This window comes from Homarus americanus, unplaced genomic scaffold (genome assembly GCF_018991925.1).
Source record: "Homarus americanus isolate GMGI-L3 unplaced genomic scaffold, GMGI_Hamer_2.0 scaffold25827, whole genome shotgun sequence".
In the NCBI taxonomy this organism is placed as follows: domain Eukaryota; kingdom Metazoa; phylum Arthropoda; class Malacostraca; order Decapoda; family Nephropidae; genus Homarus; species Homarus americanus.
In genome coordinates, this window is record NW_024738300.1 from 6,486,910 (window position 1) to 6,500,154 (window position 13,245).

Sequence of the window (13,245 nt, forward strand, 5' to 3'; positions counted from 1 at the left end):
CGCCTAGAACCTGGATATTAAAGTAAATTAAGAGACGGCGTAACAATGGGTAATTGTCTTTCTGCTCCTTTAGTCTGTATTTATATGGATTTTTTTGAGGCTAGATTACTACCCAATAAAGGGGACTTTATTCCTCCATGGTATAGATATGTAGATGATGTTCTTTGTCTAAGGTCTAGAAACGGTGACCCAATGGAATTTTTAGACAAGCCTAATTATCTCGTCCCTAGTATTACTTTCAAAATTGGAAGATAAATAAATGGACTCCTTCCATTTCTTGATATGCTTATCATGAGAAATGGACATAACTATAAACTTAAGGTGTACAGAAAGCCTACACAGGTAGACAGCTTCATACATTTTGTATCGAGTCACCATGAGTCTACCAAAATGTCAGTACTTTCTGCTATGTTTTTGAGATGTTTACGTATTTGTGACCCTGAATTTATTGAAGAAGAACTGAAACACATTCAGTCTATTGCACAAAAACTTGGGTACCCTTCATTGTTTGTTGATCATTGTTTTAAAAAGGGCTAAACAATCCGTTTATTCTACTCAAACTAGGCAAGTTCATACATTTAAGAATATTTTGACTCTGCTTTATCACAATGAATTTGTCCCGTTAGTTCAGTCCCTTAAATTATTAAATATTAATGTTGTTTTTAATTATGACTCAACTATTACTAATATATTAATTAAGAATAGCCCAACATTGAATGTAAATGGAAGTGTTTACTGTATTCCATGTAGCAGCTGTAATGGAAATTATGTAGGACAGACTGGGAAAGCATTACAACTCAGAATTAAACAGCACAAGTACAATATTAGAACGACACCAGAAAGCGAATCCAGGTAAAAACGTCACAGGAAAAAAGTCACAGAAAAAAGTCACAGAAAAAAGTCACAGGAAAAAAAGTCGCCTCACACCTATGGAATGTGCATGACGCCACCGTGAACAACAATGCTCGTACCAACAACATTTGTGAAGGGTGGAATAATAAGTTCTTCAATAAGTTGCTGTTGGCAACCCACCTCAAAGAAGAGTTCGTCGACGCTATGTGCAGCTACAAGAAAGCTTTCGCAACTTGTGTGTTACTCGACGGGAGGATCACAAGATTGTAACAGATTTTCTTCATGGCGTCGGTTGGAATATTCGTCTTAATCATCAACACTAAATATACATGTAATGTCATGCTATTATGTAAGTTGTTTTCAACGTGTACATGTCATGTAAGTACTTCAATAAATGACTGTTTTAAAGGTTTTTAATAAACTCTGATTGTTTTCGAGTATTTATAATACTATGGCATTATGTGTGTTGTTTTCAATGTGTACATGTTATATATTACCAATAAACGACTGACATAAATGTTTTTGTTTCATTGCCTTGTATTGTCAGTTAATAAGCGACTTAAAATACTATTTGTTTAATTACTTTAATTAGTATCTATGGTGTTTAATGGAAATGTGACTTTTTTTCCTATGACTTTTTTTCCTAGCCAAAATTGTGACTTTTTTCTGTGACTTTTTTTCCAGGCCAAAATTGTGACTTTTTTTCTGTGACTTTTTTTTCTGTGGCCTTATTACTGGTCACCCTGAAAGCAGTTCACGTTTCGTTCATATAAGGAACAATAATCATCCCATGGCTTAGGAAAACAGTTTAGAAGTGTATAAACCATCATGTGTCACAGAAAGACGTCTAGTTGAAGCAAGTTTGATTAGAGAAATATATTCTTTAAACCTTAGTGATGGTCAGTACAAAACTGATATGTTACACAAATTTATTTGTCAGTGGCCCAAGGTTAAAAATTATTTGAAAACATGTAATGTAGATGTATGATAGATGATGAGTAGGTCTCATATTTTTTACCAGACGTGACATGTCTAGTTATGTCGCCCGTTCTTGTAATCTCTTCTTATGTTTGCTGTGGTTGGTGTGTGGATTAGGGGATGTCATATTTTTTTACCTGACCTCATGTTTTGTAAGGTCACCCTGTGTACATAAGCTCTCTCTCAGTCTTTGTAAGCCTGAACAACTGGTTTCTTGTGGGTGGGTCGACGCTATATGTAATCTTATTTGTTTCTGTCAAACACTTCCTTCCTATGTGTGACAGTGTTTCCTTTTGTAGCAAACGTCTTCCCTTAAAATAAACTTTTATGACAAGTTGACTGGTTTTTGGTTGAAAGTTAATTACGGAATCACCCGTTTAATTTATACAAAATGATGAATTGTTTTGTATTCTGTACATTAAGTAATAAAACAAATAATTTATCATATTGCTTACGAAGGAACAATAGAAGGGAGATGGATAGGATATATACACTGCTAGTACACCTGCTAAAAGGAGAACTTCCAGTGATTTTTCCAACATTGCACATTCACAGGGATATATCATCGCTTTCCCTGTTTTATAGATACATCAACAGATGATGTTCTGAGGAACTACACTCAATAGTGCTACTACCATAATGCATCCTCAGTCCGCCCACGAAGGCATCTGGGAGGGCCCATGACTTTTTATTTAAATTCTATTCGACAGAACTTGTGCTTACTAAAATTAATTTATACCCTGGACTATCATTCTGTGGAACGCCCTGTTATGGTGTTTACCTATAATTATATAACCCCCATCAGTGCAAGTCAACCACAGTGAATAAATTTGACAAAAACACTTGTATGATCTCTAGTGCACTTTATTTTTTTTATAAGTATAAAGATGCTTATCAGTTTGTTCTTTCATCCTTGTTTGCAGATTTGTTAATGTTACGAAAACCTTCTTTTCGTAGAGGGAGAGAGAGAGAGAGAGAGAGAGAGAAAGAAAGAGCATTAACGGAGTACCTACAAAGATTCTGTACATAGGTATAACTTTTCTCTTTAATCCATCTCCATTTCCCCTGAAACATTGCTCCTCAACAGAGGTGATGGTGTAATAGGAGCGTTACAAAGCCAAGGAGCGGGAGTGAGTAAGCTTCTCCCCCAGCAGGGCAAGGAAGGCCAAAAAAAACCCCAGAAATAACAAATAGAAGGCGCCCTGCATATGTTGCATCCCAAGTGGCTTCTCTCTCGTGTCATCCTGCAGAAAACAGAAGTTCTTTGTCACATTTTAATATTATATGTAAAAATCATTAACATCAATCACTAAAGACCTTTCTATTAGAGTAATCACCCATACAAACATTTTCACACGTATTAGATACTATATATAGCAGCCGTCGAGAGAAAGAATAGTACCAGTAACTGCTTCGGGCAGCAAAATGTAGTGGAGTGAAGATGGAAGTGTAGTTGATGTAGTATAGATGATAGTATAGTTGATGTAGTGTAGATGAAAGCGTAGTTGATGCAGTGTAGGTGATTCTGTAGTTGATATTGTGTAGGTGATGATTTGCTGGAGGTAGTGCAACTGATAGTGTAGTGGATGTGGTGTTGTTAATGGGGAGAGAAGAGTAGCTAGTGTTCACCTGTGACGTGAATGCCTGGGCTGCCTCAGAATTCGGTGGGTTCGCTTCTCTGTTCTCTTTCACGCGTCTAGCCATAACTTCTTTAGTCCAGTAGCTTATAAGACCTGCGTCTTCCAACCGAGACCTCAGCTGTTGAAAACGCGTGTAGAATGGTGCGCCCTTCCTTAAATGGAACAAAACCGCGAAGGCAATAATATCTGAGTCTATATTACAAGAAAGTCAGAAAGTCACTTGCATAGGACATAGAAACAATAAACTTACCGAAGACTCCAACCAAAGGTAGCTAAAATGGAGACACCTCTCTTACTGACGTAGAATGGGTTGTTGCCATGTTGATCAGCGTAGCGAGAGGCAACAATGATGTTAATATAGTTCTCAAAGTCGACCAGACTGAAGCCGCCCTTCAGCACCTTGTGAAGTGCCTCATCCGCTCCTAACACCTGAGTAAATAAAGGCTTTCTGTTCTCGAAGCAAATCTTAAAAGGACAAGGTACATTATGTGTTTATTTCAATAATGATAATTACAGAAATACAAAAATATTTTATTATTCTGTTTGTTTTAATGTGATTCTTTTTATTGAACTTTGTACGTGATCATTTGTTTACAGTACGTGTTATTGAATTAATTTGTCACTTACTTAGATATAAAATTTGTGATATCAATTGTTTTGGACGTGTGTGTGTGTGTGTGAAGCTAATTTTCTTTATCGTACGTTGTTATTGGTAAACTTATGAAAAATACGTATGTATTAACCTCCATATGCTTGTACAGCTTCTGTACCACCGGGTTGGTGTTCTTGGAAAAGAAATCAAGAGGAATGCCCTTAAGTAGCCAAGGCTCAGTGGCCCACTTCCAGTTGTCTTGACTCACCAGGTCCTCGAAAGTCTTTATAGGCAGCGTCTTACCCTGGACTGTCATGTGGGCGATCAGTGATGAACGGAAGCCCGTGGTGATGACCAGGCAGAACACCAGCCACCAACCCACCAACATCTACACACATAGCAGAAGATGTGATCAAGTTACCACTTACACATCAAAACCTGCACAGTATATGTGTGAAATGGTGATAAACACACACACACACACACACACACACACACATATATATATATATATATATATATATATATATATATATATATATATATATATATATATATATATATATATATATATATATATATATATATATATATATATATATGGGAAAGAGTGACAAGGGGATCATATAAACTGAAACTCTTCTCCATACAATTATGGCGAGGACCAGAAAGCCAACTCACCGCCAGCTGTAACTTTAACTAAAAGTTGACAAGGCGGCTGATTGACCATCTTCACCTGTATAATACTACAGTCATCTCCACTTTCCCTAATTTTTTTTTTAGTTACCCTATTTATTTAGTTTAATTGTGTCCCGTTTTCCTTAGAATCGAAATTCCAAGCTTATGGCAAAGATTTATAAAAATGTCTTGATAATTTTGTATTAGTATGCATATTAGTATTTGTGCCATTATGTAAACTTTGTTGAATAAATTTTTATTTTTCATACAGTTATGAAAGACTGTGAGAAGCATTTGTGAAGTATAACAATAATTAGAAATTATATGTTGCTGAAACAAGAAAGTATTGGAACATATGTGTTTTGGAGACTCTCTAGCTAGGTTGTTGATGTGGTAGGAGGGTCAAGCTTGTGTGGTATGCATTTATCTATTGTTACCTGGGCAATCATGGATAATTATGGTGTTAACTAAAGTGTAATATGTTCATTATAGTCTAAAGATTATTGTAGCAGTGAGAGAGCCTTGTATTTGGTGGAGGTAACATTATTTTGAGTGAATTGATTTGTGGCCTTTTGTATGTACAGTACATGGATGGAGAGCACATTTTATTTTTATTTGTTGTTAAATATATTTTGTTGTATTGTTTAAAGCTGTATTTTGATTAAACCAGTTTTGAGGGAACAGTGGTAATAAAATAAACACCTGTCAGCTGTCAGGAGATTGCTAGTCAGAAGTAAGTTAAGGGTCTGTGTTTAACATTTAATCTCTCTGTTAACAGAAGATGTCATTTCAGAGTCTCCTCTGATATAATGGGCCTATGGCTGACTATATATCCTCCAGTGAGTCCTAGAAGAAAGTGTGAAGGTTGTAACAATACTCAGGATTGTTGATGGAGAAAATCAGCCTCTAAATACTGTACAGAATATCCTGCATACTACAGACACAATACTGTACTATTGGTACATCTACAGTATAGTTCCATTTGAATATATTAAATGTAAGAACAGACTTACTCTTCCTGAGTCACTAGCTGAGGGGACGGATGGCGGCTGCTCCAGGAGGGCGCCCCAGCCGTATAAAATGGAGGTGCTGAACTTAATACCCAGACCTCCTGTCACCCACTGCCATGCCCTCTGTAGTACCCACATACAGACTCCCCACGCCACCACGCTCAGCAACAGTGCCACCCAGAGATCTCCTGCAGGATGGAAGAGCTAATGAATTGATTACTTAATAATTTAGAGGTAAGTGATATTATGTAACCACGTAAAGAAGTAAGGAAAAATAATGTAACCTTTATCGGTGACACTATGATCAGTGCAACATGTGTCTCTGGACTATATTACACACAATATATCCAAGATGGTGTCATCTCACTGTAAATCATTTGTCATCATTTTAGTTTTAGCTATTTCTCTATAGCATCAAGTTCTATTATTAATACCTTCAAATGGTCGGATTAACGATAGGAGTTGGGGCAGGAGTGAAGGCTTCAGAGAAGTCACTGTCATCAGATCAGAGGGATAAGTTCTAAGGAACTCAATAATCACTAAGCGTTCTGCGGATATACCCGTTATGGTGGTGAAGTCGGTCTCCTCACGTTGAAGCTGACCAACCATCCCGGTGAATGTGCCGTTTTCATTCATACCCCATATTTTTTCAGGCTCTTCGCGAATCTCATAACTGTACGCAAAAGAAAATGGACCTGAGATATTATTAAGCAAAACGCATCAGAGGTCCTTTTCATTGTGTCTGCTGACAACTGTTTGAAAAGTGACTTTTGTATCAATTAAAAGGATCCACCAGTGCTACAGAATCAAAATAATGAGTTGCACTTGTAACAGATGGTCTGAAATATATGTCATAATAAATGAATAATACAAATACTGAAGGTATGAGAGTAAGTGTTAATCATTTGCTATACATCAGTTCCTCATGATATAATCTTCAACCTCCTTTACTTCTACATGATTGCCATGTTTTTATTCAGTGTAAGACAGTAATATACCCGACATGTTAACCATTTACCATATTAACCATTTTATGACGCTAGATTCATCTGTCAAAGAAAAGTGACGACGCTTACAAAAGATTGTTTCCTTACTCTTCTTTTTCCCAGTCTAAGAAAGTTCTTTGACGTACTTTACCCGCTATATGAAAATAAAATTAAGAAAACTTTTGCATTGAACAAACAAAGAATTCTACGTGAAATTAAGTGCAGTTGCGAAGGCTTCCAGTATCCGGGTGTCTATGGAATCCTTGAGCTGAACTAGGCCACCTGGCTCATCGGAGAGAGGTGTATAGTCCACGTATGGGAAGTAAGGAACTGCCACAACCGTCATTTCTCGACCCATCAAGGTCTTCACTTGTTCTGTTGAGAAAGTTTTCTGTAGGACGAAATGTAGTGTCATGACGAAATTTCTGAAAAACCAAGTCATAAATCGTCTTTTTTTTTTAATATATTTTTTTCAAGTATATGAAACTCAAATACATCACTGGCAGAAGATATTAAAATTAATAAATTCCCTTAAAAGCGTGAAAAATATATGGGATCAAATGTCTGCAGTGAAAACACTAAGAAGAGATATGTCTTAAAGTGTGTAAGGAGAATAATTGAAGACCCCCACCTGTGAAAAGGTTGTCAGTAGGTTGAGGAACTGAGGTAATATTATACTGATGGATAGGTTGGACGTCCGCCTCCCCGTTGTTGCAGTACATACACCGCAGGTACACCCACACACGCTCACTCACTGATGCTGTGTAGAAGGTTATGCTATTCAATGAAGTGATTCACACACACACACACACACACATACACACCGAGCCACATTCTCACACACACACACACACATACACACCCAGCCACATTCTCACACACACACACACACATATATATATATATATATATATATATATATATATATATATATATATATATATATATATATATATATATATATATATATATATATATATATATATATATATATACTGCGTAAATCCAATAATGAAAATTTTGTTTTTATTCAAGACATCTTCAGGCAAATTCTGAAGATGTCTTGAATAAAGACGAAAGCCAAGGTACTCTGTTGTTTCCATTTTCCCGTGTGTGATTTTATCAAGATATATATATATATATATATATATATATATATATATATATATATATATATATATATATATATATATATATATATAGTATATATTTCATTACTGTGTGATATTTAGAGACGTTTGAACATCAGTAAGTCAAGCCAAGACCGACCATGCCTCGTGGCAAGAAATAAGCGCAAGGAACGCCACCCAAGCGCAGTGGGAGCATTATGAACTAGGCCAATATAATATTTAATGTACTTTATATGGATGCGATTCATGAAGTTAAGGGACTATTAATAAATTTAAATTTATTGTAGATCGTTTCACAGTCTAAAAATGTTACGTGTGTCCCAAAGAAGCTATTTAGTTGTGAGTGATGACGTCACTAGGCCAGGGTAGCGTCTTGAAGAGATGCTTGGGAAGCGTCAGTAAGGCACCGACGCCAGGGCCACACAGACGTCTGCCTGCGAGTATCTGCCACAGAAAGTGATCACGTGGTCTCGCCTCGTTGCGTGCACGGCCATCAGTGTTGCAAGTAAGTTTCATTCGATCTCAGACAGGGTTAAGATAGGGCAGTGATAGAAGTTAACAATAGCTAACAGTGAGTTCATTGCAGGGTTTCGGCAGAACCCACTTGACTGAGATTGATGACTGCCGTTTGATGACTACCGTTGACGATTGATGATTGGCGATTGTCGCAATTGGAACGATCAGAGCAGGCTTGTCACTGGTTAGCAAGGTTTTAGCTGGGATCCCTCCAGACAACTAAAATTACGTGGGACCAGCATCAGCACTAGTTGATCAGTTCTTCTCAAGTGGGTTCACAACACCACGTGTCTACGGTCAGCTAGAAGTATTATCTACTGGTCAGGGTCACCTGCTGACGTTCTTTCTTCCCATCCATGGATGCACTGAGTGTAAACTGAAGCAGTCTGAGTGAATGAACAATCACACATTGAGACCAGGAGTCTAATGGTACTCTGAGACACTTTCCATTTCCTAGTATGGATGTGTTCTGAGCCTGTGTGATGCATGTTTAAGGGAAATAGTGGTAAGGTATATTTAGAATGTGTATGTAGTTAATAATTTTCTTAATATTGTTTATTCCCAGTCCTCAGGGACTGGTATTATTTTGTTGAGTGCCCTTAAGGCCTATTCATGGTGGAGTTATTAATTTCTTAATGTTTCATGCCATTTTCTCAGTGACTGACATTGTCTTGTTGAGTGCCCTTAAGGCCTGTTCATGGTGGAGTCAATAATTTCTTCATATTTTGATACCATTTCTCAGTGACTGATATTATTTCGTTGAATGCCCCTAAGGTATGTTCATGGTGGAGTTAATAATTTGTTAATATTGTTGATACTATTTCTCAGTGACTGATATTATTCTGTTGAGTGCCCTTAAAGCCTGTTCATGTGTGTAGGTAACATGTCCTAATATTTGATACTATTTCTCTGTGACTGATATTGTCTTGCTAGGTGTAGTTAATATTCCGTAAATATTTTTGATACTATTATTTTCTAAGGTTTATGTGTCACTAATTGATGTCAGATAACGAGGGAACTGTTTTCACATGAGGTTCCTCCTTTCTGTTGTAAGTAACACTGTTGATTTAGTCTTCCTTTAATGCATTTAATATTTCTTAATAATTTTGATATCTTGTATAACTTTTGCTCCCCAGTGTAGTGTTTTAAGCCACCCTAAGAGGTGCGCATATGTTGGTGTACCATTATTGTTTGTGTCTGTATTGTTGGAGGGAATAGAAGTGTCAAATTTTACAGTGCGTCTCATTCACCTCAATCACAGGTGCTTTCATTCCACGAGTCACGGAGAATTCATATTTTAGTAATTTAAGTGTGTTTGTGCTGGCTCGGGATTTTGTCCAAGGGGCGCTTCATCGTATTATATATATATAATATATATATATATATATATATATATATATATATATATATATATATATATATATATATATATATATATATATATATATAGTATATATATATATATATATATATATATATATATATATTTTTTTTTTTTTTTTTTTTTTTTTTTTTTACGGGAATTAGGCCACTCAAGAAATAAACGACTCACAACGGAGCTCTGGGGGCGAAAAAAAAGAACAGAAAGAAATTGAAAATAGAGGAAGAAAAAGGTTATAATTGTGCTAATCTGGTTGTGCATAACTGAAGATGCTGGAAACCAGCTTTTTAAAGTGAGTATTATATTGTATAAGTATGGAAACACAGAAGAAGGCAGAGCATTCTACAGTTTGGCTGTGTGAAGAAGAAGGAGGTACTGTAACGGGTTATTCTAGTGTGACCGACATCCACAGAGAAACGCAGGGCACCCGCCGGCAAGCAGACGTGTTACGAGCCAACGGCTTAGCTGGCAATATACAGGATGCCAAATACATGGAGAACATTGCCCGTTAGAGTACCTTTAAAAGAGAGAGTGAAGCAACATTGCGGCGAAGAGAAAGGGAATAGAGATTGTCGACTAAAGGAGGAGAGTTAATAAGACGAAATGCCTTTGATTCCACCTTATCTAATAGTTGGACAGAAGAAGAGTCACCCCAGATATGAGAGCAGTACTCCAAGTTAGGACGAATGAATCCCTTATATACTTGGAGCAACTACTCAGGAGTGAAGTAGATACGGCATCTGTACAACATTCCCAACTTTCGGGAGGCAGCTATAGCTATACTAAGGATGTATGATTTCCAGGACATATTGGAGGAAATGGTGAGGCCTAACATTTATTTCAGAATTTGGCAGGATGATAGCGTCCTGAAATGTAATTGGTGGGAGATCGTCTGATTTACAAAGTGTAATTGGTAAATATTGAGTTTCATTACTATTGAACTTAACCAATTTTCTACCTCCCCATTCAGAGATACTGCACAAATCCGCATTGATAGAAGTAATGATATCAGTTCTAGAAACAGATCTAGTTTGAGAGTTAGGAGGAAGGGGAAAATGTGAAGAAGAGTGAAGAGTAGAATCATCAGCGTAAGAATGGATAGAATTATTTGTAGTGTGAAATAAATCATTGATAAAAAGAAGGAAGAGAGAAGGTGAAAGAGCAGAACCCTGTGGGACGCCACTACTAGTAGAGAAAGAGCGAGAGATCGATCCCTCGACAACAACTGCCATGGATCGGTTCTCAAGGAAGCTAGAGATGAGAAAACAAAGTAGGGGAAAGAAACCATAAGAGGGAAGTTTAGATAGCAAAGACGTGTGCCATACCCTGTCAAATGCTTTGGAGATGTCGAGGGCCACGACGAAAGTTCCCCATAATCCTTAAGAGAGGATGACCAAAGATGGGTGCAGTAGGAGAGCAGATCACCAGTAGATCTCGCCTGGCGAAAGCCATATTGGTGATCCGATAAAAAAGAAAGGCGTTCAAGGTGACGGAGAAAATGGGAACTCAAGATAGTTTCGAAAATCTTAGAGAGGGATTAAGTTAGGACAATGGGGCGATAGATAGAGGGATTAGAATGGTCACCCTTCTTCGGGATGGTCTGAACCAAGGTATGCTTCCAAGAAGAAGGAAAAGTTTGGGTTTTGAGGCAGAGGTGAAAGAGGCGAGCAAGCACACCGGCAACCCTGAGAGTGGAGATTATAGGAAAGTGCATAGGTTCAGTAGGAGGTGCAGGGGTAGGAGGGATAGAGTAGGAATCGTCTAAGGTGGAATTAGAGGAGAATAAGGTGCCAAAGAGGTTGGCTTTGTCAGGGGGAGAGTTGGCTATAGAGTTATCAGGTCGGAAGAGGGGAGGAAAAGAAGGCGTGCAGAAGTTGTTACAGGTGTTTTTATTTAAGGACCAAAAGGATTTACTAGAGAAAGAATTAGTCAGGTCAGCGGTCTTTCTTTTAATGAAAATTCCGCTTGGCCCTACGAAGAATAGACTTGCTGCGATTCCTAGAAGTAATGAAAGAGGTGTGGGTAATAGGAGGAGATAGTTTCATTGCTCGATATGCCCTATCTCTCACCCTGCAAGCAAGAGAGCAAGAGCGATCAAACCATGATTGTAATGTGAAAGTTTTGGTAGAAGATGGGATAAATGCACTCATACCACACTGTATAACCCCAGCAATGCTGTCTGCACATACCGAGGCATCCCGAGTGGAAAAGCAACATTCATCCCAAGGAAAGCCGGTGAAGAATTCTCGCAAGGATTGCCAGCTTGCCCTCCGATAGTGCCATAGTTGACGTTTAGAAGGGGGTGGGGGAGGTGGTCGTGCCCAGTTTGATTTAATAGAAATAAGGTTGTGATCAGAAGACTCTAAGGGGGACAGAAATTGAGTATGAATAGTGTGAGGGGTTAGAGGTAAAACAAAGATCAAGAATGTTAGCAAGTTGATCGTGTCGATCAGGAACACGTGTAGGGTGTTTGATTATTAGTTCCTCCAAATCATAAAGTAAGGAAAAGGAGAGTGCCTCAGCTCCACCTGGGTCATCCCTTGCCGAGCCAAGTCACTCTCTGTGATGTACATTGAAACCCCCTAGGTAGAGGATCTCGGTGTTGGGGTGTGTGGATAGCAATGATTCATGGCAAGAAGTGAGATAGTCAAAGAGTTCGAAATAGTTGGTAGAGTTGAGAGAACAGTATAGGAAACAAAGAAAAATAGTCACAGTTAGTAGATATATTTTGAGCCAGATGACATCATAAAGGGAAGATTCAAGATCCGTGAGTCGAGCTATAGGTGTACGTGTGCTGCAGTAGGCGCATACACCTCCCTTAGAACGGAAGGAGGTATAAAGGTTGTAGTTGGAGACTTGAAGACGTTTGGGTGAAGCTGTTTTGGTCAGTTGAAGTTCGGAAAGTATTAAGAGGTCGGGGGAAGAGGTTAATAGATGGTGCTCCACAGAAGGAAAATTGGATCTCAGTCCGCGAATGTTGGAAAAATGAAGTGTGAAAAAAGCCGATCCTCCAGCAACCTCGGTGGCGTCAGTTGAGGCCCCAGTAACTTGATGAAGATCAGATCGGCCATGGGGTCCACAACCTTCCCGACCAGTGGGACCCACCCGAGAAGGCCCCGCTTCAATATTAATAACAACTGACATAGGAGACTAAAATAGACTGAATAAAACAGATCAAGAATGAGTACGGTTATATTTGTGGTGTTGTCAATAGTAAGAGAGACAGTTGAGACCCTGCAATTGTGTGTAAATGAGGCAGAAAGTCAGATCAGCAACCTGGGACTTGGTCACAATTTTCGTAATGCCATATGACAGCAGGGTCTACCATTAGACAATACATTATGCTTCCACATCTTTCCTAGGATAATAATATAAATCTTGGACAAAACGTACAGGAAAGGAAAAACACAGGAGCAATCTTTTAAGTTTTAGCCTTTTTTTTCAAGAACCCTCAGAGGCAACTGAATTTCTATAGGACTGAG

At 38.1% G+C, this 13,245-nt stretch overlaps 1 protein-coding gene across 1 annotated transcript in view; it reads right to left on the reverse strand.

The window, feature by feature from the left end:
• Positions 1–1,929: 1,929 nt before the first annotated feature.
• LOC121873805 (probable glutamate receptor) overlaps positions 1,930–13,245 on the reverse strand; it is a 52,274-nt gene continuing 40,958 nt past the window's right edge. Inside the window, exons 5-12 of the mRNA XM_042377509.1 lie at positions 7,368–7,496; positions 6,946–7,111; positions 6,185–6,423; positions 5,754–5,938; positions 4,214–4,450; positions 3,721–3,899; positions 3,460–3,622; positions 1,930–3,074 (exon numbers count right to left, since the gene is read on the reverse strand). Coding sequence (XP_042233443.1) covers positions 2,940–3,074; positions 3,460–3,622; positions 3,721–3,899; positions 4,214–4,450; positions 5,754–5,938; positions 6,185–6,423; positions 6,946–7,111; positions 7,368–7,496 — 1,433 coding nt within the window. The 3' untranslated portion in view covers positions 1,930–2,939. The remainder of the gene's footprint in view (positions 3,075–3,459; positions 3,623–3,720; positions 3,900–4,213; positions 4,451–5,753; positions 5,939–6,184; positions 6,424–6,945; positions 7,112–7,367; positions 7,497–13,245) is intronic.